The following is a 26,381-nucleotide window of genomic DNA, read 5'->3' as shown; positions in this document are numbered from 1 at the left end:
GTTTGGAGGAACTCAAGGTTGGATCAGATGCTTCTCGGATGCCATGTTCTCATATCTTTCATGGTGACTGTATCGAAAAGTGGCTGAAGCAAAGCCACTATTGCCCTGTATGCCGGTTTGAGATGCCGACAGAGTGAAGAGCTTTTGTTTGTTTGTTTTTCTTGCTTCTCGTCGATGAGATAAACCTCTTCTCATGTTGGATAACTTGTTAATTGCTTTTGAAGAGGTAGTCTTTTCTTTCTTTTCATTAGGTTTTGAATTTAAGCTGAGTGTACATGATGGTAGTTTGCAGTAAATGGAATGAGTATAGATTACTTTTTTCTGGTTTTGTGTGTTTACATTTTAGTTATTTTAATGCTTGTATGCAGCTTTGGTCTGTTTTTTTATATATTTTCTTGTACTTCTCTGAGGCTTTACTTAACTGATTAATATTATTGTGGTCTGTTATCTTCTCCATCTCTTTCATATCTAATTAAGTTGTATTCCAGTTAGGAGTAAGCTCGGGAGGAAAGGCTGAAATCAATGCCTTGTACCAATGAAATAGATGCCATGAAAATTCCAGAAACATTTAACATGGCATTGTAAATCATCTATGTTCTATATAGATTATGTCTGTCTGTTTGTATGTAGTCTAAGCTCCTGCTGAATGATTGGTTATTTGTATTGAGGCAAATTAGCTTCTAACATAACAAACAAACTTTTTGTTTGTCGGTTAATATGTACAATTTGAAATACAACAGAATATTTGGACTGGTATGTTAGATTTCTGATGAGTTTATTGTCAAGTTGTTCTGCCCCAAGGGTAGCATTTAAACTGTGGTCTTTCAACCTGATTCCAATTTTTCCTGCCCAACTTGAAGCCTTGAACAAAACCAGGCATTTAACAGCTTTGTTTGTGTGAGAAGACCAAACATATATTACTCTTCACATTCTGCATCAGAATCCCTACATTTAGGCTTTGCTTGGTTTGTTTATTGCAATGAGAAAGGTGATTAGTCATACTGGATCAATGATCATTAACTCCCAATCTTTACAATGGTACCATCCAAAAGACTCATTCTACTACAAAAGTAATTCCACATGCCTAAATGGCTGAATTCTCAGTGGAGAATGGAATCAGTTTGCTCCAAATGCTGAAAATAATATGGATGGGTTCAAATTCTTGCTGGAAGAATAACATATAGACATCTCCTTGCTGGGTGCAAAGAGATCATTGCTACAAATGAGAAGTGTTCAAGATTTGCATGGCACCTAAAGTTTTATTCATTTTTTTTGTTCTTTAATCTAAACATGCTTTTTCTTTTTAAAAATAATAAATATATATAATATAATATAATAAGAATATCAATCAAAGGAGATCTTAAATTTTTTTGTTTTTAATCTTAACCTTCTCAATTGAATGGCAATCTTTTGCAATTAGTAAGGGTTAGACAAGTTAGCAAGCTACCAACTATTAGGTGAATAAACACCCCCTAATTTTTCAAACATGGAAAGAAAATGGAATTTGCTGTCATCAAAGAGCAAAGAGACTCAGACTAGGGATATGTCAACCCTGAGGAATCCAATTTGATGTATTAACAGTTGAAGCAATTTTAACTTCCACTAACATTTTCCTTGTTTTTGAAGTAGTTCTCTAGCCTATATCTCAAGAAGAATATTCGCCTGAACTATATCAAACATATACACTTTAAGATAGACAAAGTTCATCTTACAGAAACTGCATTTCTTGTAATTACTAATAACTTAACCAATGCAGTTCTTTAATCCATTTCTACCGATGTGAACTTCTAGATATCTTTTATCAGCTCAAACAACTTGAAAACTAGAAATGAAGGCATACATGTCTCCTATACAGCCTTCAACTCCTGCGTCTCAGGAACTTCCTTCAGAAAGTTAAGACTGGTTTGAGTGGTCTGCTTGCAGGGTGCTGAAGAAAAAACACATACAGATTTGTGAAGATCAGCTATGCTGGGTTTCCTTTGATTGCACCAGTGCATTTAAAGGAAATTAAAAGGGAAATTCTTTCATTACCTTTTGTGCTTTTCTTATTAGATGATAGAACAGATGACTTCCACTCATCATAAGCAACTTTCTCCATTTTCTTATGCCGCTTGTAACTTGAAAGCTGCAAGAGGATTGTGTTAGTGCTATTGCTATCGAACTTTTGTGTTTACTCCAAGAAATAAATGGAATTGTGCCGACCATTAAATGAGATTTTTGTTTTTAAAGAACAATATCACAAACTTCTAGCTTTTATCCGTAAAATGATTGAGTCCAATGTCAATGATTGCTCTAATTCTGTTAAAAAAATGTAAATGCCAGCCTCACTGATCATGGGACATCAAATATTTAGAATCACTAAGAAAGACTTGCAAGACAACAGGTGAATAATCCATGCAAAGCTTTGACATTAGAGAGTTTTAACCTATTGAATGACACAAATGGAAGTCAGATCAGAAAGAAACAATTTCATAGAATCATCACACTTGTGTGCACGCAACCAGTCAATTAGTCAGAAAATGTTACATACAATGAAACAGAAGACTTCATATCTAAAATAAGGACATCCAGCTTTCATCAGACAATTAATAAACTAAAATTCCAAATGCTGTAGTAGTACCTCTGGTCCATCATCAGATAAATAACCACCATCATCAAATTTTCTTTTCTCAGGTAACACATCTAGCAGTTCTGCACGCATCAAATAGCAAATTTTAGAGCATAATTCTCTGTGTGAACATACATGAAGATTGATAACCAACTCATGGTAATAAAATAAAGCAAAAATGCAAACGTTAGTAACAATGTCAAAATGGCAACAAATGCATACATGCATACAAATGCAAAGTTTAAGGTAAACAGAAATGAACAGTTACCTCGGTTGCCTTTCACCTCCTTGGGATCTTTCTTTTCCTTTGAGATTCCAAAAGCATCATGACATAGATCCTTCATGGAGGTAGAAACCTGTAGTTGAAGTTCCAAACCAACGCTCAGCACATTAAACAGACATTAAGCATTTACAAGTTACCATATTAAATGATCATATGTAGTGAGAAACCATGTTACTTACACAAGAAAACTCAGATTCAGAGGTGCCACAAACCTCAATCAACCTAACCTTGTCTATCTTAAGCTGTAAAGCAGAGAATTTATGTCAAAAACAGGTAAAGACAGGGGAAAAGAACATTTGAAAGAAGGATTACGCATATGCTACCTTGTGTTTTTTTGCACACAAGTAAAATGCCACGGCAGTAAACACTGGCCTAGTGAAGTCTGCACTCGCCTGTCTAGAAGCAGGCAATGATGCTGTAAACCGCTCCTTGTAGCTGACATAAACATCATTTAAGTCACTCAACTATTCAATTCATCAATTTCACAAAAAGGAAGAAAAAAAAAAGGAACCCACATCACTTCATCTGATAATCAAATGAAAAACGGTCATCAAAGTGCTGAGGATTGCAATCTTAACAAATTTGAGTACAGTAAAGATAGTTTAAATTAGGGATTTACCCTTTCAGGCATTCTCTCAAACACAAAGCAATCTTGAAGGAAACAGATTTAAAGAGACCAAAATCAAAGAACACAAAAAAAGGAAAAGGGTCTTACAGAGACAAGCTCTTTTTCACAAAGGGAATGAGCCTAACACATCCAAATTGAATCCCCAATTCTCTAATATCCAGCGTTGTCCTGAAACACCATTGTTTTTCCAAATTAAAATCTGAATTTACTAATACTTCAGTCTATAATGCAAAAATAAAGGGGGAATGGGAGCAACTCACTTGATATTTAGACCATTCTGCAAGGAATTAAAAGATCTATTGTAAGCCTTCTCTGACATTCCACATAACCTGATAGCTTTCTGTCTATCAAATATAACCTCCCCAAACCTACAAATTTCATTAAAATTACATCAAACAAAACATAATTAAAAACTTAGAACATATTCATTAACAAAGGAAAAAAGAAAGATACTGTATGTTACCTTGTAGCAGCAATTTCCAAGCAGATTATAGCTTTACAAACCTCTCCCTACAAAAAGGAAAAAGAAAGAATAGAATTAATGCTTCAACGTTTGACGTCTTATCAGGGGTCTAAAGTAAACGACTAGAGTATGAAAGTACTTACGACGCCTATAATGGAGGAATCAAACTGAACATCGCAGAGGCGGCGGAGCTCCGCTGCTTTTCGAACCAGCAGCTTCTGTTCTGAGAGACCGAGCTTTCTCGCTATGTCTGACAGATCCATATTGGCTCTCTGGAGAAATGGGTTATCGGATTTTCTTTGCTTTTCTTTATTCTTTTCCCACTAATTCTCTCTAGGAAGACGAAAGCTGCCTTTTGAAGAAAATGGAGAAATGCTCGAGGAAAGATAACTGACAGAGTTGGCGGGAGAAGCCGGGAATTTCCGCCCTTTTGTATTTGGCATATTTAGTTTTTTGAATTTAACGCGCGCTAATAGAAATATTTGCCTCTTCCCCGGGAACTCTTTGGCGCCAAAAGTGAATTTTGGGATTTTTTTTACAGATTCCTTTTAGAATTTATTACGTATTTACCAATTAATCAATTACAAAACCAAAATTATTATTTATTCAATGAAACATTTTTTTATTATTCAATAAAAATTATAACCATTTCGTGTAATAAACTCATAATGCTTTAATATTCCCTCGAGGTTTTTTCATGAAAATTAAAATAAAAATTTTGATTTTAAAATATTTTATATTAAAATTTTTAAAAAATTATAACATATTTTTTAGATTAAAAAGTTATAAAAATAAATTTATAATATAAAAAATATACATAATATTAGAAAAAATTCTAAAAATTAAATAAATTTTTTTATAATTTTTAATTAAATTATAATAATTATAAAATTTAAATAAATTTTTATAAATAATAATTAGCTAAGTGTTTATAATCTTTTTTTAAAAAAAAATTTAACAGTTAATAATTACCATATCACTTGTTAATAATTACCATATCACTTGTTATTATATGACACGTGACATTAATTTATCAACATATCATATTAAAGAATAACATAACATACTAATATAATATAATGAAATAACCACATCATTTTTCATTATCCACATTAACAACGTTGTGTCAACGTTATTTAATATAGAATAACAATTAATATTTTAATTAATAATAATTAAATAATTATTAATTATAAACTATTATTTGATCGAAAAAATTAGAGTATTAACTAGAGCAAGAATTTTTGTTTTTTGAGATAAGTCTAGATCAAGATAACAGTATACACATAGACAATATATACCCTAGAGGTATATTTTCAAATGAAACACAAGATTAATAAATAATTCAAAAATGGTATATGATCCAAGATTTACCCATAAATTATACAGTAAACAAATTGTATTTTTCTTATATTTGATCACATTTTTCAGAATACATTCCACACTGCAAAAACCATAAACTTGCCTATTGAGAGCCTAACTTCTGTAATTGAAGCTTGAGCTAAAACCAGAAAAATTTGCACCGAAAACACACGGTCTTGACCTTTAACTCAAGGTTCCAGTATCTCCTGAAAAGAATCTGCAGAAACCCATGAACATACAAGTAAATGGCTATTTCGATGAAGTTGTTGTTGGTTCTTCTGTCCCGCTGCCATGAACAAGCTGGTAACGAGTAAAAACAAGTCAACATCAGATTCATGATTAATGTGAAATAGAAAGATGATGTACTACAATTCACAAAGCAATGGAAACATACCAAGGAGCCAATTTGCTCGTATGCTTCCATTACTTTTGGATCTTCTTCATCTTCGTACCCCACTTGTAATATTCTTGGTCCATTGACAGACCAAAAGGCTCTTCGACCAGCCTCCTGCAGAGAAGGAATAAAAAAATTTGTGATGATTGGTATCATGGTGCAATACCTTTCTCAAAGAAGATGAATAAAAATTCATATAAGAGTGAAGAATACTAATATAACAAGGAAAAACAATTAGTCATGTCGCAACTAATCCGATAGCACAATGTTATAGGTGGAGACTTAAAGGCAAACCCTGGAAGATTTTTGATGTAAAAGCAACAACTTCAGTCTCGCAAATTTTCAGCTAATATTTGAGTGGTCTCACCATGAAAATTTTCAATTGCTCAAAGGACATAGAATATTAGTTAACAGATTTAACAGCGTGTTACACTTAAAATAGGAACAAAAGAAGTATCACTGATTTTGACCTGTAAAGTAATCAAGTAAATAGCTTCCAGTGCTTGAACACAGATCTCAGGATCCTTAACTGGTTCACGCTCAATGGAGAGTGCACTTCCAAGCTCAAGTGGCATTTTTGATGTGTCTTGTTCACTATATATCTGAGCAGAGGCCATGAGACAAATGGGGAAAAAGATTAAGGCATGAGCTTTTGCCGGATTAAACAAGAAGCTAATGAAAGACATGTCATGAGCTTTTGCCAGATTAAACAAGAAACTAATGAAAGACATGTAACAACATCAAGAAATGATGTCATAACACTATTTTCAGGAGCATAAACAATGCATTGGTCTATTAGTGACTATCCTCTTGAACATAGAACTAAAATTTAAGAGAGACACGTATACACAGCCAATAATGATATGATTTCTTAAGACTACACTCTTATTATAAGCCAACAGAAGATAAATATTTTAATCTACCAAGAAGCTGTGCAAAAGGTTACCTTGTTTCCAGCAACTGGCAGAAGCAGAGCTGGCCAAAGAAACTCTGATATCAAGAGTAAATTTTGTAGCTGATTCTCTGCTTCAAAGCAGCAGTTCCTAATAGTTCCAGACACCTGTAACCACACAAACAACCTGCTGATCTCTTGACAAGCTAAATGAATAGGTCTAGTCAGGAGCAAACTGGTTATATTTGCATAAGCTTGGCTACTTAAGCTTGATTAGGGCAAGCTTTGTATTTAAATACATGGTTGAACAGAAACTATTCACAACCCTAATCAAATTCATCTACCAAACTCTATGCAAGCCTACTATTGATCCCTCTGTTTTGTGTATCAGCTCTTTCCATTTCCCCTTCGGATTAATTTCTCGTTCATTAAGCTCTTATAACAGTGTGATGCCTGTCTCAACTTAAGCTTAGGTTGTATTATTGGCGGGCTAGCTTCCTAGAAGCCTATGATTAGCCCCCCTTCAAATGGTTCATTTATCAAACAACCCTACCAGAAAATAAGCAAGAAGCATTCTGAGGCCAATAAACAACTGTGAACAAGCAGACCTTGTCTCATTAATATCAATTTGGTTAATGCACGAAACTTCTTTCTCTCTCCTACCTTAGCAAGAGTAGCAAATTATCTGAAAGAACTAACATGTTCATACCAATAATGAATTAAAGAAAATGTTCGAATCACAGGATCCTCAAAAGGGCTATAAATAACTTTTCAGAAGGTTAGAAAAAGTTTTCAAATTTTTTTGGGCCAAGCATAATGCAAAAAAGACAAGTAGAAAATTAAAAGAAGGAAAAAACTATTGTTGATGATATAAGAGTAATACTAAAGAAACTTACTGCTTCATTAATCACTTTTACATACCCCTTTCTTTCTCAATGAACTAGATGAATCAAACTGTCTAATAATCTGCTTTAACAAGCCACGCTTAGGATCCAATAACATCTTCCTCCCTGCTTCTTTCTTTGAGATGTTTACAAGTATCGAACCAACATGATCAAAAGGGTCGTCTGGTTAATGTGTAACAAAACAATGTGAGGCCAATATTTGAAGGAGATGAATACAAGTACAAATATTCTTGAGTGCAAACCAACAACTATTAAGGAATAAAAGAAGGGTGAGAAGGGGAACTAAAATATCATTTCTTAAAGAGCTAAACTTAAGAATTCTAAGTCAGGTGACCTTTTACGGCACCATAGACGGAGTCTCAACTAATCAAGCACCTATTTTGAAGATTTTTTGACAGATTATGGAGGACTCACTGGCTAAGATCCTAATGCTGTTGCTTAAGACACAACCTGAAATTGTTTGCAGCCTGGTTAGGTAACAGGCTCACAGGCAGATTGCTTTCTATCTTTTAAGTATTTACATGATTAGCGTGTCCGAGGCAACAAGCAAACTTAGGAAAGAAGAAGAAAAACAAACCACCGGCTTCACTGGATCTACAGAATGATCTCACAAGCTTCATTACATAAAGTCCTTGCATCTTCTCATCTCCAATCTAATAAGCACATAGAGTGTCTTGATAAGTCATTAATCTTCCCCAAGGATAAGACAAAAAAAGAATGATAATGAGATAAGAAACTATACAAACACAGACCATTTACTATAAATGTTGCAATTTTTTAAAAAATTGACTTTACAGATGTCAAAGAGGATTGGTAAGAGTCATAGGACATGAAGAAAAGCACCTGAAGCAAGGAAGAAATACCATCATCCAACTGTGTTAGATTAACTAGGAGCATAACCAGCAATCGAGTAATGCTAGAGCCTGGCTTATACAACAAATCCATGGCTGTTTTAACCAACCCCATTTCAACCATCTTAGTAGCCAGTTCTGCATTTTGTGACAGATTTACAAGAGCTTCAGCAGCCGGTTCCGAAACTTCCTGCAACATTTTTACAATGAGAGAACAACTACGGTAAAAAATGCACTTCAAATCAAAATTTTAGATGCTTGTGTTAATAGATTCAAACATTTTCAATAGGATGCACTAATGATTAATCTAAACACGGGTTTGTGAACAAATACACCTTATCCTCACTCAAAAGCCGAGACAACGGTGGAAGCACAATGTTGGCGTAATTGGAAAGGGAGTGTAAGCCATCCTCAGACCCTGTCAATCCCCGTACAATATCGACAGCCGCCTTTTTCACCTAAGCAGTTCACATCAATAAATATTACTATTAAGTACTTAAAAAAAGGGTATAGTTAAAAACTCAATTAATTAAGCTTAAAAACAACAACAACCCTTTATTGATAAACTTCTATGCAAGAGATACATGACACCATAATTTCTAATAGTTCAAAAAAAACTAAAGCTATGGAGTAAATGGGATTTTCATGTATGAAATGACCCAGACATTTAATGTTTATCTTTGTTTGAATGCTGACAGATAAATAAACATAGATTAGACCTTGAAATCTAGTTAAAAGGCAACGTGAACTAAAAGTAAAACTCAGTTTAGAGAATTTTGCATCAAATTTCTATAAGCAGGCAAATGGAGGGTTAAGGAGAATGGACGGGAACTTACTGGAGGAGAGGGGGCAGAGAGGAAGTCTATCAGTTCTTCTAGTTCGGTCGCCATTGCCGTTCTTCTCTTGATGCTCGCGAAGCAGCGCACAAATTACAAAGGGAGTCACCCTCGAAGACTAACCGATTTGATGGTTCAAAACGACTTCGTTCTTGAATGCGTGTAAGTGAAAAGGCACAACGCAGCGTTTTGTCATCTGACATAAATAGTGTATATGCAATTGTTATAATATTTTTTATAATATTTTCAATAACTTTGATTTGCAAAATCAATAACATCAAAATACATTATTATTAAATTAAATATCAAAAAATAAATTATTATGTCTCGTAATCTTATCTATTTTTTAGTAACATCAATACAATATTCAATAACATAAGATTACTGAAGTATTAAAAACATAATTATTGAATTTTAAATAGTTTTATTATGAAGTTTTAGACACACCAATATTGAAATATCAAATTGTTATATAAATTTTTTCAATAACTTCATTTACATGATTCATAGTTATTGAAATATTAAGTACATAATTATTGAATATCTTATATCTTCAATTATCTTACAAAATGCTCTAAAATATCATATAGTTTTATAGTTTTTTCAATAATTTTAACCTTTAAAAATAGTAACCTTAAAGTACATGGTTATGTTTTGTAATTTTTAATTTTCTAATAATACCGTGTCATGAAGTTATTATCCTCTCCCAAAAGACTAACCTAGTTATATTCCTCATGTGACTTTAAATTCAATTACTTAGTTATGTTTAACCTTGTATTCTCTAAAAATAGAGAATAAATAGATGTATAAAAGCTTATATTCTCTTAATACAAAAAACATATTTGATAAGTAGTAAAACATTCATATTTATATATAAACGATCCATCAATTCTTATTAATGTAAGATTCATAACATTTTACCCGACTCACTAAATCAGCAAAGATCCGAATCTATTTTGATATTATTTGTCACAGGTCATTACCTTATTTTTGAAATATGAATTTGATAAAGTGCATTATACTACTACTTCTAAGTCACTTACATTCTCCATTCCGCTTGATATGAGATTTTTAAAAACATCTATTGCTTTCTTTTTTAAGCGTTAGCTGTAATATATTATACATACTTTATTATTAATTTTTATGAATATTTAGTAATATAAAATTAATAAAAATATTAAATAAAATTTATCAAATATCAAACTGTTTTAATTATTACAATATTACATATTTAATAACTAAAATATTAAATAATCTTATTTAACAAAATTAAAAATCTCAAAAAATATGATTTTGTTATCTATTATTTTAATATCAACGAACTTATATAGATATTAAATAACATAATTAAATATTAAATATCGAGTTATTGAACATTCCATAATTTTAATTAACAAACTATTAGATATTAAATTGCTAAAATATAGGATAATTCATAATAATTTTTTCAATAATCTTAGTTTGTAAAATCAATAACCTTAAAATGCATGATTATTTTTGTAATATTTATATATTTTAATAAATAAGACATTCTTTATATATATTAATAAAATAAAAATGACCAAAATAACAAATATAAAGTAAATTTGAAACATGAGAAATGTGACACCATGGAAAGCATTCCTTAAAGCAGGGAAAAAGCCTAAAATGTCGGCACGGACATGCAACGTGTGATTTAGTCACCGCCGGTTGTTAAATTCCGAGAAGAAAATAAGAAAAAAAAGAAATCAAATGATCATCTTCTTCGATTTTCACTTCTTGCTTGCGCTCAGGTAAATCGGATTCTCCATTCTTGAAACAATGGCGGATTCATGGATCTGATGATCTGTTTTTGTTTTTGGTGGCAGATGAGATGACGAGGTGCTGGTTTTTATTAGCAATTTCTTCGAAGCTTTGTTTAAGATGGTTTTGAGTAAGTACAATGGCGAATGGTTGCAAGAGAGAAGAGGCGGGCATAATCGGTGCGATTTTGAACTCGGTGGCTCGAAGCCAGCAGGGATTTCGTGTCGGTCGTCGAGGAAGGAGGTTTCCTCGTAATTTTAAGCTTAGATTCTTCCATTGGCTGGTGGCGCTTCTTCTAGCTGTGTTCTTCTTGCTCTATTTCGCTACCTTTGACCTTAAATTACTCTCCAATGGTCAGATTCGCACCTTTCCTTTTCGCTCGTTGACTTATTCTTGACGCTGCATTTTATTCATTGTCAATGACGTATCCAAGTTTTCTGATTTTTTATATAATTAATTTAATTTGTTTTGTGCAAGTGCAGGTAATGAGGAAGAAAGCAACCTTTCCTTATCACAAGAAGTACATCAAAAAATTTCCGTCCACGATGCCGCCCTGACGCCACCCAAAAGCAAGCGTCGTAAGCAGCGTAAGAGAAGTTTTTTCCTTAATTTTTGTTGCTTAAGAGCATTGAAAACATTTTGATTTGTTCAATGAGTGGTAGAAAAATGTTTGTGAAGGAGCAGAAAAGGAAAATCTGATTTATTATTCGTTTGCCCTTACTTACATTACAGTTGTCACATTGTTTCCCTTTTGGACAATGCTGGGAGAGAACTAACATGATTGCTTACTTCCCCGTCTCTATTATGATATGAACATGGAAGCTGCATTTTGCATTTTAATGTATTAAACCTTGGCATAACTGCATCGTACAAAACCAGAACAAATCTCGATAAAAACATGAAGGAATGTTTGTGCAGACTGATAAGTTTCCATTCATTTTCTTGTTCATGGCATGAGTAGTGAGCTATTCTACATAGTAATGAATTGCTAAATCATATACGAACTCCTAGACAGAACATAACTTGTCAGTTGTGATTTTTTGCTTTGTGTGAATGCTTTATCTAGATTGTACGTCGACTAAATTGTCAATTTCTTATTGATAATCAGTTGATTTATCTTACTGATATGGTTAATTAAGTCCTTTTTCTTCCCTTTTTTTCTTGACTGAAGATCTATATCCTTAAAACCACCCTTATCTTTTATATATTATTCTATGCCTAACACTATTTAGTTTTGTTTTTGCTCCACGTATTATCTCTCAGATTTTCCTTGTGAAGTTGGGCTTGCTGCAGCAGTCGATAATATTTTAGAGCCCAAGAATTATATGAATTTCACACAGTTCTCACTAGAATATGTAGAGAGGGAGAAGAATCCTTTGCCTGCCAATTCACTTGAGAGTAGATTTGGAGGTTATCAAACTCTTAAGGAAAGAGAGAAATCCTTTGTTGCAAGGAATCAAACTATTCACTGTGGTTTTGTCAAAGGCCAGCCAAGATTTTCAAGTGCTGGTTTTGAGTTGAGTGAAAATGATAAGGCATACATGAGTACTTGTCGGGTTGCAGTATCTTCTTGCATTTTTGGGAGCTCTGACTTTCTGAGGAGACCTACTAGCAGATTGGTAAATGATACATTTCTTATCAAATCTCGTTGTTTGCCATGTTTCCATGTCTGAAAGATGTGATAATGAGCATCTTTATTTCAGATGTCTTTTGTCTTAGAGTGAATTGGTACTTCTTTTATGCATTCATGATTCATATAAAGAAGCATAACATTTTCTAAAGAAAAATGGAAACAGTATTACATATCACCTGTTTCAACCAACAAGAGTAGAGAGGATGCAAACTTGAAGATTTTGAGCCAGCAGAAAAGAGGGATTTCTTCAAAGTATTGTTGGTTATGCTAAATTTAAATGCATTTTAGAGGGTTTAAAGGGATAGACATGCAAAACAATTTTATTGAAAACTTCACTGTCAGGATACTTCAGTCTGATGTATGTAATGTATGCAAGGTATGATTGACTTTCTAGTTTGATTTTTGTCTCTGTTTCCTTCTCATCTGTTGTGAATCTTATCCTGGATGATATCCTATTCTTCACTGCCTAGCTATGCTTGAGTTGACATGTCTAGTTGAGCATAGTTTCTGTGACTTTTAACTAAATGTTGATACAGTAATATATTGGAAGAAGCAAAGATGTAATCAGTTTGTAGTGTTGCTTTAATTTTAGGATGATTTCCAAAACTTTCTATTCTGTCAGTAATGCGCTATATCTTTTTGTTTGTTTCAGATTAGTGAATTTTCCAAGAAAAATGCGTGTTTTGTTATGTTTGTGGATGAGCAAACGTTATCAAAACTGTCTTCAGAAGGACATATTCCTGATGAGAGAGGATATGTTGGTCTGTGGAAAATTGTTGTTGTGAGGAACTTACCATATTTGGACATGCGGAAAACTGGAAAGGTGCCAAAGTTTTTATCACATCGCCTCTTTCCTTCTTCTCGGTAAGGTTACATCTCTAGTTTGTTAGCCTCATGCTTATCCTTCTAAGTCTGACAGAGTCTTTAACTTAAATGCTATAATTTAATGTTTATTTTCAGGTATTCAATTTGGATTGACAGTAAGATGCGACTTAATACTGACCCAATGCTAATCATTGAATTCTTTTTGTGGCGAATGAGAGCAGAATATGCCATTTCCAACCACTATGATCGCCATTGTGTTTGGGAGGAGGTACTGCAAAATAAGCGTCTAAATAAGTACAACCATACAGCCATTGATGAACAGTTTATGTTTTACCAATCTGATGGCCTCATGAAGTTTAATCCTTCAGACCCAAATACTCCTCTTCCAAGTTGTGCGTATCTTGGTGTCTTTTTATGTTCAGACATCAGCTTTCTCTTTTTATCTTAGCTCCCATGTATACCAGGTACTGATTTGTGCTCAATGCACCCTGCAGATGTGCCCGAAGGTTCTTTTATTATCCGGGCTCATACACCAATGTCAAATTTATTTTCATGCCTGTGGTTCAATGAAGTTGATCGATTTACCTCACGTGACCAACTAAGCTTTGCATATACTTACTTGAAGTTGAGGAGAATGAATCCAGATAGGCCGTTCCATCTAAATATGTTTAAGGTGATTTTTACTTTTGCAGAGAACTGTAGTCTGTTATAGTATATCTGTCACCATGCTGTTTGGTGCAGCGGCATACTGTTGCTAAAGTATGCTTTCTACATAGAGATTTGGTCGATTTCCTTTCTAAAGCTTTTGGAATATTATGATTGAACTGTTCACTATGTGTTACCAAACTCTTGTCTATCAAATGGTTTATGTGACATCTGAGATTTGTAAAATAAGCTTCACATTGATGACTGCTGATAGCCATTGAATCTAATTGCTTCTCAAATGCTATTGTTAGAAAACACTAATTTGCAGGTTGCCCTGATGCATGTGGTTTGCTTTGAGATTTGACGTATCCATCTGACAAGTGACTTCCGGTTCTTGTAAAATCTTCCCGAAAGTAGTTCTGTTGCTGATTTTCAATGGTTTCTGAGTCAATTGCATGCAGCTTAACAATTTTCAGAAACATGGATCCTTTGAAACCTTCATGTATGTGGGACCAATTGCCCCAAGAGAATTGAAGCAACTTTTTTTCCTGAGTCATTGTTCCAATGACATATTACCATGCTAGCACTGAAATTCAGAAATAGAAAATCTTCTATGAAGTGTTTATTTTCTTGTGCTGTATACGAGATGGTTCCATGCTATGCATGAATAACACATTACTCATAATAAAGTTTACTATTTTAAGGATTAATATTTGTGTAAATTAACTCTATGCAGGACTGTCAGCGTAGAACGTTAGCAAAGTTATTCAGGCATCGGACGGTGCCTTCTCCGCCACCTCCTTGATTAATCAGGTATGATGAATGGCTAATTTTCCATGTATAATTTGTATCTAATGCCTGCTTATATCGAAGAAAAAAGTTCTTGATATTAACTCCAAGTTTAGAAGGTAATGGGTCTGCCTTAGCACCTTTTATACTTGTAGGAACTCTCATCCAACTGTAGCTGGTGATGGCAAGTTCCACCTGCAATAGTTTTCCTCAATCTTGACATTCATCTAATACCAAGTAGAACATTTCTATGAGTAAGGTCTATGGTGAATTATGTTGAATTTGAGTCTATCGTAGTCCTTGATCGTATTGCTTTGACTGTATCTTTCAGTCAAGAAAATAATGGGTGTGGAACCACTGCTGATGGTAGATGTTTAAAGTTGATTGCATTATCTTCAACTTTTGACTTGTGAACCTATGACATGCTGCATGTACTTTTAGGTCAAAGCTAATGTAATCTGCTTCAATAGTAAGAATATAGTTTGTTCAGTGGAAATCTCTTAGATTAGACTGCAAACTGGATCATACTATCATTTGATTAGGCATCAATATAATCTATTGGTGACATATGAGCAACTTGTTTAAATATGATGGAGTTCAAACCAGCAAGTTGCAGGTCGGGGTAGGATCCATTGCATTTAAAATTAAACAAACTCAACAGGAGCATATTAGTTAGACTAGTTACGTGGATCATGGATGACTCAGTGCAAAGATACTTGAGTTCAGAGAACTTGTATTGCAATTAGACTTATAAGCTGCTACATATAAAATTGTAATCCTGAACTTCTCGAATTTTTATTTACAGAAAATTATGCTAGTTTTCTGGGAGCGCAAATGCAGTCTATGCAGGGATATCCACACTGAAAGTGAAAAACAGGAGTTATCTATGTAGTATACCTGCAACCCTTCTCTTCCAGGAATCTTTACACATGGACTTTCAAGCTTGGCAGGAATTAACGTTGGGCCAGTTTATTCAGATATTTGTAAGTGCATAATACTATTGGCAGAGTAGCCTTTTGCTGAAGAAATGGAGCGTTTTGGTGGCCTTACGAAATGGTTCAATGTGACTTCAAGCTAATAAAGATCTATTGCTAAAGCTTAATTATCGTGGGTTGTATTGAGAATTTGAGGCTATCGGAGTGAGGCTTAAGTTTATAGAATTTTTCCATAATCATGGTTCTGTGAATCATTTGGAGATGAGACCAGAGAGTGTTAATTGTGTGCAGGGGAAAATTCCATTGGGATTACTCTGCCCTGTTTTGTCTTAGTTCCAAGTCGACTCCTAAATCCCCACCCAGAAGGAAAAAGAAGAAAGAAAACAAAAATACAGTTAAAAAAAAAGAAGATGCCTAGTGCTTTCAGAACTTCCCATAATGCTTTGTAATATCCTCATATTCTTTCAATTTTGAATAGATAAAGAAACTAGCAGTCGGTATGCATCTCCTCGTTCCCCTGTTGTAGTTACTTTGATGGATTCTGTTGATAGCTTTGTTTTTTATTTGTTATTGTTGGGAAGCAATCAAAACTGTTGGTTTCTATTGTATTTCTCAGCATCTGAAGACTTGACTGTCATCGTGCATGCCAGTCATGCTGCTGCTGTCTTGTTTGCTGGAGAGGGGATATGCTGTTCTCTCTTGGTAAGAAAGAAAGGTAATAAAACTGTGTGAACATGCAAATTCTGTTGATGACAATTTCCTACCGCCTGCAACGAAGTACGTGCTGTTCAGTTACACAGTAAGCCAAGTTCTGGTCTGTTATGGTTTTTACTTACCAATTCTCATGAATTCTGTGTTGTTTCAGCTCCTTGTAACTCTATAAATATAGTCTTGTCTTAGCCTGCTGAGCCAATAAACTTGCCCACTGCTGCTGTTACTAACTTATGCACTGATCTAGTTTGGAGCTGTCAAGGCTGAAAGTGAGTATTGGAGGGAACTTAAACAAAATGGACTTCCTTGTTTCCATTTTGTTAAGTTTTCTCCAATATCTCATTTCCAACCTTCACTCTTTGAGACAAGCATATTTGGTCAACAGGTACCATAAGGATTTATAGAGCTTTTCACTTTTGGATTTTGGTAAAAAAAAAAAAATGATTCTACTCATAGATCGAGCACGGGTCTATATTATTGAATCAAATGTTTAAATAAAATTTTATTAAAATAATTTATTGGTACGATGTTATAAAGTAATTAGTAAGTGATTGAAGCTCCTTTGTAAAGATCTCTCTTCACTTTATTTTTTCAAGAATCTCTATTACATATTCAATTAAAAGTAGCTACAACTAAATTTCTTGCATTGCAATAATGAGGATTAAAGCAAACCACCCATCATCAATCATCAAAGCTATAATTTAAAGGGTTAATAATAAAAAAAAATACAGTGATTTGAGATGAGATAAATTTATTTTTTTTCAAAGTTTAAAATATGATATTTAATTATCTTGGCCCTTTTTTCTTGGTTAAAACTTTCTTGATATTTTTAAGAATAAAATAATTAAAATATTTTTTACTTCGTAAAATTAATAATAATAATAATACTATTAAAATTTTCAATTTGAAAATGGGCACTGAAAACAACAATGAAAATTGTAGTGGTGAGTGAACCGACGACATTAACACATAGATGGCTAACTTGCGTGCAATTTTGGGTAAAATAAGGTGTAAAATGTTAAAACAGGGAGAGAGAGAGGGAGAGAGAGAGGGGTGTTCTGTCTTAGCATTGATCACCCAAGTAGAAGAGACAAGAGAGCAGTCCGGTTCCAAAAAATGGAAGCTTGCATGACGAAATGTTGCAATAGCAACTCTCTCTTGAGAGCCCTTAATCCCTTTCGCAGCTCTTCCATGTCCATGCAATTCCACTCTGGTTTTTTCACTCACCCTTTCCTTTTCTCTTTCAGGAAACCAAAAACTTTGTTCTTTTGGTTTAAATTTTATTGATTTGGAATCTTTTGCAGTTAGAAATTCGGTTAAAAAGGCATACGATGGGCTGCTGTTGGACGCCGCAGGCACTCTCTTGCAATTGCCGAAGCCCGTGGAGGAGACTTACGCTGCCATTGGGGCTAAATACGGTCACTTTTCAGCTGGCTTTTGATTATTTTTGTTGTTGTTTTTTTTAATAAATTTAGATATGTTTTGAATGTGGGTTTTGCATTATCTCTTGTTTGCTCTGGTTTTGAGATGGCGTTTCTTGATTTAACGCGTGAAATTATGGTAATCCCCGTGTTTAGTGTTCTTTAAATTTGACAACTTTTTGCTTCCTTGCAGGTCTGAAAGTGAGTTCAGCTGAAATAAAGCAAGGATTTAAGAGGGCTTTCGCTGCTCCCTGGCCCGAGAAGCTCCGTTATGAGGTTCCTTGTTCTCTTTCGTGCTCTTTTTATTGTCATTGCGTGCCTAGATTGTTGCTTTCTCAAGTCAATGCTGGGAACTGGATGTGAATTATGTTAATATTCTTGATATTAGATAGGCGAATGAATCTGTCATGAACTGTTCAACAACAAATTTCATTGTCCGTGCTCTGTTAATACATTTAATTTTCTGAACTCTTTTCTTTAAAAGGAATGCATTGTATTAATCAGGGAAGGTCTTTGATGCGCTTGCACGTGTGCATGCATCACTACCAGTAAGTATTGGCTATGATGCATGCTATTCTAACCATTTGCACTGACCTGAAAACTTGCTACATTTTGAGATCCATTTCTTTACAAAGGTGGTCGGCTTTGATACCGTGTTATTAGTAATTTATGAACTGAAAAGCAAAAAAAATGTTCACTACCTGTCAGTTTTTATTAATACCCTCTTTAGGGAATAACTTCCTTTGTAGTGGACTGGCAGCTTTTACTCTTCCTTGTCATCCATTCAGTTTGATGTAATGTTGCAGACTTAGGTTTCCTAGCTACTTGCTAGAACTTGATAGAATCAACTTCTGATAAAGTATCATGACTCCTAATTTGTAACTGAACACCAATTCCACCTTTTGTGTGTTGTGTTATTGACAGGGAGATGGGAAGCCTTTCTGGAAACTTGTTGTTTCTGAAGCCACTGGTTGTTCCAATGATGATTACTTCGAGGAAGTCTATGAGGTGATGGTCGGAGACCTACTTTTTTCCATTTTCATGCTCCTTGGTCCGACTATATTGAAGTAATGAAAAGAATTTCAAGAAATTAGGTGGCTGCTAATAATTACCCACGATTCCAAACTACAAATAATGGTGTCAGCGGTTCATTTATGATGAATTCTTTAACCTGAAGCCTCATTTACTTCCTTTTTCAGCATTATGCAAATGGCAATGCATGGCATCTTCCAGATGGAGCTTACGATACAATATCCGTTCTCAAAAATGCTGGAGGTCATATTCATCTAGTATTCCTCTTCTTTGTCTTTCATAACTAACACTAGTAATACAGAGTGGTGAGAATGAACTATTTTTCCTCCTATTTATTTCTCATATGGTGAGTGATGGCACAGTCAAAGTGGCTGTCGTGTCCAATTTTGACACCCGATTAAGGAGGGTATTGAAGGACCTCAGTGTCATAGATCTGTAAGTATCAGTACTTTGTTTATTCTGTTGTCTTGCAGTTTTGAACATTAAGCAACTTCTTTTAATGTATTAATTATTCATGACATAGTAACAAAAGTTTGCCACTCTGGTCAGAAAAGAACTCAAGTTTCAACTTCTGTTTTTTCTCTTAATTAGGAGTGCCTGTGTCTTCTTACTGCTGAAACTTGGGTTACCTCTTTTCTATACATGAGATCGATTTATTTATTTTGCGTACCTAGTTTAGGTCCTCTTTGCTCGGTATATATTGGTTCATGCAGAGAAAAAAGAAATGAAACTTTGGTTTCATACCTCCATCTTGTTTGCCACTTCTATTTTGATGTAGCTGCCTCAAAGGAAAGACAGGGCATGGGTTAGTTTTGAGTTGTAACCGCATATAATTTCTTTTCAGGTTGGATGCTCTAATCATATCTTCAGAGGTTGGTTATGAAAAACCAGATGCAAGGATATTCAAAGCTGCTTTAGGTTTGTCTTAAAGCACCAAAGTATTGTCTTGGATTCATTGCTAAATAATATATTTACTACTGTGTTGTGCTTGCCTAAATTTTCCATCTCAGTACTAGCTTGGCTATCAGTTTGTATAACATGTTGTCTCTGTTTAGAAACTTAAGGATGAAGGGGGTTATATCTCTTGCTGTGTTTAAAAACTTGAGGACAGTGAGTGTTATATCTCTTGCTGTCTACTGCAACAGTCTGTCTACATATTTCACTAATGATGTATTGGATGTTCCACGTGATATGGGATTATGGATGCATTCACTGTTTCATACGTTTTCAGGTGCAGGAATATTTGGAGTAATAACCATATAGAATAGCATTGAATTAATTCTAGATTTCTCTGCATATCACTAAGCATTGAGAATTTCCAATTTAATTGGTCTTGGTGATTGCTATTTTCCCTTAGAATTGCATGATAAAGTACAATAATCCTGTAAATAGCGAAGTCTTTTGTGCTTCTATAAAATAAGATGATTTACTTAGAGCCCATCACCCTCCTCACCTTTTGAATATATAAAAAATATTTGTCCAATTATTTATTCAAGACATTAACAAATAAATTCACATTTTCTCACAATAATCCAAAGACCAAAAATGAAGGTAAAAAAGCCCTTTCGAAGCATTCCTTAAAGTTGTTTGGAATTATTGTAGATCAAATTGGCCTGGACGCCGGCAAGGTGGTGCATGTTGGGGATGACCATAAGGCAGATAAGGTGGGAGCCAATGCTGTTGGGATCGATTGCTGGTAAAGTCTACTTTCTACTTGTCTTGTAAAATGACAGTATTCCGATGACATCACAATCGAACTATTAACATCACAAACATCCATTCCCATATAAGTGCATCATATTTGAAACTGATGCCTGTTCACTCGCGTGTAGGTAGTAGTAGATGTAATTATAAAAAATAACGATTTATGGAGATTATACTCACCCATTGATCTTAATGACCAGGTTGTGGGGGAAAGATGTTAAAACATTTGCAGATATACATAAGTTCCTCCTCATCTCAGATTCTTCATAGCTTCCAGTACTTTTTTAACTCCGCAAATGGAAAATAAAGTCTTGTTATGATGGGGTTGGCCATTGATTTGACCTCCAAGATTGTTCCACATGGTAGCAATGGTGCTTTTACCTCCTAATTGGATTGAACTGTCACACATATTCACTTACTTTGTATTTATTTGGATTTTGGAATCAGGGACTCACGTCTTAAGCACATTGAAAAATTTTCTATATTGGGAAGCCCATGGTTACTTATTTGACTAAAAATGGAAATGGTTGTGACGAATATTTCCAGGTTGTACATCCAACCAACCAGCCAATATTCGAGATTACATGCACTGCTTACCAATCCTTTACATTTCTCAGTGTAACCTTTCGATTTTGATAGATTATTCTTAATGCTTTTGAAATATCATATGGCTCCATGATATGACATTCGCCACATTTCCAGAGACAAAGCATGAGTAGAAATAGCCACGGGCATACTCAATACTACTACAAAAGAAAATGATAAAAGCAAAGAAACGAAGGAATGTGTCAGCTGCCAGTAGACGGAGTCACTGATAATAAAGGCAGCCGGCTGAACCCGCCTAATATGGAAGGGTGCAAAAGAGTGGATATCGGGAGAGAGAGAGAAGGAGCGGTAAAATAGGAAAAGCAGAGATAAATCGATATCCATTCAAACATATGGAGATACTGCATAGTATTGAAAAACAAATTTTTCACTTACCAACAAGGGTACAATTTCAATTGTCAAACACTAACCTTTCCACCGGAAACAAGTGATGATCTGTTGAACCCAAGTCTTTACGCTAGATACCGATACAATTTCCGATCATTGTTGTCCCTTTCCAAGAAATCCCGCTCGATAAGAGACTCAATCCGTTTCTTAATCTCCGTAGGATTGGCCAGGAACCGCGACTGCAACTGCTTTGTAACCTCAGCTATTATATTGTTGTGATCCAGCACCCTCCTTGATTTCATGATCCTAACTATTGCAGCTTCAATCTGTGGCTTCCTGTCCTCCTCCACTCTTTGTCGCGTCTCCTGCTTTTCGGGTTCTGATTCCTTTTGTGCAACAACAGTTCCTATCTTCACTTTGTAGAATTTGCTTGTGAACTTATCATTGACAAAAAAAGCATCATCCTCCCCAATGTCTTTACTCATAGGTTCTTTCCGAAGAACATTCTTTCCCTTCACACATGCCATTGATTGCAAGCACCTTTTCAAGTCTGAAGCAGGGATCTCAGTGGCTTGTTCAATCTCCTTGTAGCTAAGCCTATCAGCATTGTTAAAAAGCATCAATACACACATTTGATAAGTTGAAACATTCAACTCATGCTTCTGACCCTTCCCAAAAATTGCTTTTATATCTGCTGTCCCCATGTTAGTTTGCCAGGACAACCTCCGACCAGTATGGGTTCCAAGATAATATGACCGAAACTTCTCACACAGTGCTGACATTTCAGCGGGCAGGTTGCAAGTAATACTAGGTTGAGTGGGCCAAGACCCTGTTGTTAGAACCTGAACAACTAGAGTAGGGCCATCTGCTAGCTCTGGATGGCATCCGTAAAACCCTTGCATTGTGTCCTGGGAGGTCTTCATGTCTGTGAACATGCCCTCTAATTTCGAAGTAAATTGATACCCGCATTCTGTCTTAAGCTTGACTATCAGACTTCTCTCTGCATCATCAGATACAGTTTTGCCTGACAAAAGCCGCTTAGCTAAGTGCTGTTTGTAGTACTTTTCAAACACATCCTTCTCCTGCAGGTAGCGGAACAGCATCATAACTTTGTCAAGAATAATCTCCACATCCTCCTCACTGACTCCTTTCAAACCTTTTCGAAGTTTGTCATCCACAAACAAAGAAATGAACTCCGGAGAACGAGGATTCAAATTAATGAAATATTCAAAAGAGGAGTTCAGAGCATTCTGGAATGTCTTGTCATTGCTAAACGCCAAGCTAATGATATTATCATATTTGTCCTTTTCATCCAAGAGCCGCTGGACAAATTCCACAGGATCTTTCAGCCTTTCTGGATCAGTAACTAGCTGTTTACCTGTTTCCCTGAGGTGAGAAGTCATCACATCTCGTATTGTTAAGAGACCGTTAGGAACTCTTCTAAATAAATTGTACATTCTTCCCAAGTCTTCATACTTGTCATCAAGAAGCATATTTACCAAGCCTGAATTCTCCATGTGAACTAGTCTCAACATGTGGTTAGCAATCATCTCCTTCTCCACCACATTAGTTATCTTGGCTTCACTCTTGGCATCCAAATAGTGGGTAACTCTCTCTATTTCTTCATTCAGACGTCTCTCTGCTTTCTTCAGATAGTCCCCACAATCACAGCACTCGATAAATTTCTGAGATTCGCCCTTATAAAACTCAGCAGAAACCTCAAGAAATGGCTTCTCAAAATCCTCCTGGTAAACAGAAGAACCCAAATCCATAAGCATCTTGATTACATTCCTCATCAGCCCCCGGTCTATAACTTCACCAGTTCGCTCTCTATGTACTAGTTCAAGAAGAGTGCTCAGAAGCCTTGTATGTATTTTGCTGGAATGTATAATATTATCCCTCCACAAGTTAAGTCCCAGCTCATGAACAGGGGTTTTACGGCTATTTGGAATATAAGTCCGGTCCATGTACATCAATATGTCTCGAATCATTTGCAATGCCTTGTTGTGGTCATTCCATTTTCTGTTCAGCTCTTCAAGAAACAAACCACCTTGAGCAGCCTCTATAGCTTTTGATATTTCTTTCAGGTGTGCAGTCATAGTTGTAACAAGTCCAGAGTACAGCTTATCACCAAATTTGTGCAAAACCATATTGTATGCATTCCTGAATTCATGGCAAAAAGCCAATATTATAAAGAAAAAATCTAAAATAAGATGAGCTCACGTGCAATTCACTTAGAAAAGGTTGCAATGAGAGAGATCTATTGAAAGCACATAATCACTGGCCATTTCAAGAGCAAGATTTTAAGATTTCTAGAAGATATCATTATTATCTGAAACCAAATAGGCAATGCCAACTCCAGTTGAAGACTCTCGGCAGTAAAAGGATGACTTCTGAGTTGTCCATTCTTATCAAATGTGTGTGATAAATCCACTTGGACAAAATGTAAAAATAGATGGTACATAATATAAAAAACCAGAAAGGCTCAAGATAGATTGCACTTAAATCATCTTTAGTTTGCTTGCATAGAAAAGCAAGAAAGAAGCATAAAAGAAAAGACTCTAATAACCAAAATTCATATCAATAACAAATTTCTACAAAACCTCTTGTTTTTCATCACTGTTCATTGAAGCGGTACAAGAATCTTTTTTCCTATCCCCCTTCTATTATGCCTTTTATTCTTTTCTTTTTTTTTGGAAAGGATTCAGTTTGGAGTTTCAATGATTTGATTCCGAACTAACTTTCCCTCTTTCTGATGAAGACATGCATTCCCACGTCTAATCTGTTGTACATCTTCACTCGTAACATTAATGTTCTAATCACAGAAGGGCCACTGCAATCCAATGAAGCCATTGCGGGCAAAAATGAAATCCATGAGTCCAGCGAAAGAATTGGCAATCAACCCAGGAAACTTTGCTCTGGCATAATATATAACTAACATATATAATAGATAATCTTGAACATGCAGAGCAATGTGCTTAGTTCAAAAGTAATCTGAAAACTAGATACAAGTGAAACCATTACTACTGTAGAAAACAAACATTGTGTCTCATGTAGTGATCCCTATTAAAAACGATACTCTGATTCATTGTTATCAAAACCGATAAGAACAATACAGATAAACACGTTGAACTTTTTGCAGCTTATCAGACCTGAGACCAACAGATCTTTCCTGCCAATCACACCAGCATAAATAGTCTACCTTTATAATGAGATCAACCACACGTGTCCAACACAAAAACATTCTCAGCCCTAAAATTATCCACGGAGGGACAATTCGATCGCTTGCAACATGTCAGTTACTAAACCACTCCAAGCACAATTCGATTAAATCTCTCTGAGCTGATTACCTCCATATTCATTTTTTAGAACCATTTTCAACAACTTCATAACCTAACTTTTGCGCTGGAAATCCATAATTCCATATACAATCTTATGGATGAGAAACTCTTCATATTTATAAATTATTTAAACACCAAACCCTAATTAAACTTGCATCCGCAACTTCTCTATAAAATTCAAGAAAAGTTTCAATAATCTAAACACACAATTATTTCTTGATAACATATCCATTTCTGCATCGAATTTACAGCAATAACCAACGTAACCAAAAAAAAAAAGGTAAAAATATTAAATACTGAGATCGAAAATTTTAAAAATAACATAACATATTAGGCAGCTACAAACAATCAGGCACTTAAATTACATAAATTAATTGAAAATTTTAAGATAAACTAATTAAAAGAAATAGCGACAAAAACCTGTAAAGCTCTTCAAAACTGAGGCCACTAGCATTATGATTGTAAATCTCGTGGATTGCATGTTCAAGAATGTTCCAGGTCTTCTCTGAGTATTTCGGATCCACCACGACTCGGTGCTTGAACGCTTCTATCTGGAAATTCCTTTTCTTTTGATTACTCATTCCTTTCCTTTCCTTTCCTTTCCTTTCTTTCTTTTTTTTCCAAATCCGAAACCCGAATCCAACCAAAACGCGCCCAAAAGAAAGAAAAACAAAGAAGCGATCAAAAATTAAAACGATCTATAAAATCGTCCGATTAAAACCACTTTCAGCGAAAACTAGCCGATTCACCGTGTCGAAAAGGGGGAGGCGCGGGGCTAGGGTTTGAAAATGGAGAGATTGTTTTCCCGATTATCTGCTTCAGATATACAAGAAAAAAGAAAAGAGGGGGAGATTAGAGCAGCAGACAGCAGACCTAAAAATGAAAATTTGGAATTTATTTAAATTAAGAAAGAAAAAAAAAAGAGCAACAAAAATATAATTAAAATAATAATTATTTAAAGACTATTTATTTACTTATTAAGAGGAAGTTTGAAAATGAAAATTATTTTTTAAAAATAAAAATATTTTAAAGAGAGGGAGGAGAAGGTAACGAAGATTTCGCCCTTTTCGGTTGGGTTTTTGGATGCCGTTTGGTAGAAAGATGAAGTAATTCTTTAACCCTTTTTAAATCAAAGCGTCTCGATGGGGGGCCGACGGGCCGACCTTCTACTATTAATCTTTTATTCCTCTTTTAGGCTTTTTGATTGGGCCCAGTTCAGGCCATATCAATTGAAAATATTTCCTCCAAAACTTTAGAAAAAAATAAATCATTTTATCCAAATTTAATTAGCACAATTATTGTTATTATTATTAAATTTTATAATTGATTATTTTAAAAGTTTTACTTGAAATACGTACTTAAATTTTGACATTTGTATTTATTAGTATGAAAAATTTTTAAAAAGCAC

At 34.7% G+C, this 26,381-nt stretch overlaps 5 protein-coding genes across 10 annotated transcripts; 2 read left to right on the top strand and 3 right to left on the bottom strand.

Moving 5' to 3' along the window:
* Positions 1 to 1,657: 1,657 nt before the first annotated feature.
* On the bottom strand, positions 1,658 to 4,396 carry ORC6 (origin recognition complex protein 6). The gene is made up of 10 exons (XM_021444130.1): positions 4,126 to 4,396; positions 3,983 to 4,029; positions 3,780 to 3,887; positions 3,607 to 3,687; positions 3,215 to 3,326; positions 3,071 to 3,133; positions 2,877 to 2,964; positions 2,621 to 2,691; positions 2,032 to 2,125; positions 1,658 to 1,927 (listed from the first exon to the last, which is right to left on the bottom strand). Exons 1-10 carry the CDS (start codon positions 4,243 to 4,245, stop codon positions 1,848 to 1,850), a joined length of 864 nt encoding a protein of 287 aa, XP_021299805.1. The 5' UTR covers positions 4,246 to 4,396; the 3' UTR covers positions 1,658 to 1,847.
* An 816-nt stretch (positions 4,397 to 5,212) lies between these two features.
* Positions 5,213 to 9,345, bottom strand: LOC110428264 (ARM repeat superfamily protein). 2 transcript variants are annotated; one of them, XM_021444046.1, is made up of 9 exons: positions 9,223 to 9,345; positions 8,722 to 8,844; positions 8,379 to 8,576; positions 8,113 to 8,188; positions 7,552 to 7,697; positions 6,685 to 6,798; positions 6,209 to 6,340; positions 5,739 to 5,852; positions 5,213 to 5,644 (listed from the first exon to the last, which is right to left on the bottom strand). In XM_021444046.1, the coding sequence occupies exons 1-9, from the start codon at positions 9,274 to 9,276 to the stop codon at positions 5,594 to 5,596; spliced, it is 1,008 nt and encodes a 335-aa protein (XP_021299721.1). In that variant the 5' UTR covers positions 9,277 to 9,345; the 3' UTR covers positions 5,213 to 5,593. The 2 variants fall into 2 exon arrangements, with proteins under 2 accessions (XP_021299721.1, XP_021299722.1); XM_021444047.1 differs by having other exon boundaries at positions 8,116 to 8,188.
* Positions 9,346 to 10,830: 1,485 nt separating this feature from the next.
* Positions 10,831 to 16,745, top strand: LOC110428398 (transmembrane protein (DUF616)). Of its 5 annotated transcripts, none has more exons than XM_021444244.2 (9): positions 10,831 to 10,994; positions 11,070 to 11,357; positions 11,487 to 11,591; positions 12,268 to 12,623; positions 13,290 to 13,501; positions 13,598 to 13,854; positions 13,957 to 14,135; positions 14,844 to 14,920; positions 15,702 to 16,745. In XM_021444244.2, exons 2-8 carry the CDS (start codon positions 11,144 to 11,146, stop codon positions 14,910 to 14,912), a joined length of 1,392 nt encoding a protein of 463 aa, XP_021299919.1. In that variant the 5' UTR covers positions 10,831 to 10,994; positions 11,070 to 11,143; the 3' UTR covers positions 14,913 to 14,920; positions 15,702 to 16,745. The 5 variants fall into 5 exon arrangements, 3 of the variants coding, with proteins under 3 accessions (XP_021299919.1, XP_089641737.1, XP_089641736.1); XR_016352173.1 differs by lacking the exon at positions 10,831 to 10,994 and having other exon boundaries at positions 11,159 to 11,357; positions 15,702 to 15,879; positions 16,448 to 16,745; XR_016352172.1 differs by lacking the exon at positions 10,831 to 10,994 and having other exon boundaries at positions 11,159 to 11,357; positions 15,702 to 16,328; positions 16,448 to 16,745.
* Positions 16,746 to 17,525: 780 nt separating this feature from the next.
* Positions 17,526 to 21,473, top strand: LOC110428399 (Haloacid dehalogenase-like hydrolase (HAD) superfamily protein). The gene is made up of 9 exons (XM_021444246.2): positions 17,526 to 17,755; positions 17,847 to 17,960; positions 18,157 to 18,239; positions 18,888 to 18,971; positions 19,163 to 19,238; positions 19,358 to 19,430; positions 19,840 to 19,913; positions 20,598 to 20,691; positions 20,900 to 21,473. Exons 1-9 carry the CDS (start codon positions 17,659 to 17,661, stop codon positions 20,967 to 20,969), a joined length of 765 nt encoding a protein of 254 aa, XP_021299921.1. The 5' UTR covers positions 17,526 to 17,658; the 3' UTR covers positions 20,970 to 21,473.
* A 121-nt stretch (positions 21,474 to 21,594) lies between these two features.
* On the bottom strand, positions 21,595 to 26,057 carry LOC110428397 (cullin-3A). The gene is made up of 2 exons (XM_021444243.2): positions 25,394 to 26,057; positions 21,595 to 23,795 (listed from the first exon to the last, which is right to left on the bottom strand). The coding sequence occupies exons 1-2, from the start codon at positions 25,552 to 25,554 to the stop codon at positions 21,758 to 21,760; spliced, it is 2,199 nt and encodes a 732-aa protein (XP_021299918.1). The 5' UTR covers positions 25,555 to 26,057; the 3' UTR covers positions 21,595 to 21,757.
* Between the last annotated feature and the right edge of the window lie 324 nt (positions 26,058 to 26,381).

The sequence above is a fragment of the Theobroma umbraticum genome, unplaced genomic scaffold, assembly GCF_002168275.2.
Source record: "Theobroma umbraticum cultivar Fairchild unplaced genomic scaffold, ASM216827v3 scaffold_31.0, whole genome shotgun sequence".
NCBI lineage: Eukaryota > Viridiplantae > Streptophyta > Magnoliopsida > Malvales > Malvaceae > Theobroma > Theobroma umbraticum.
The sequence above is the reverse complement of the archived record's forward strand: the minus strand, read 5'-3'. Positions and strand labels throughout refer to the sequence as shown.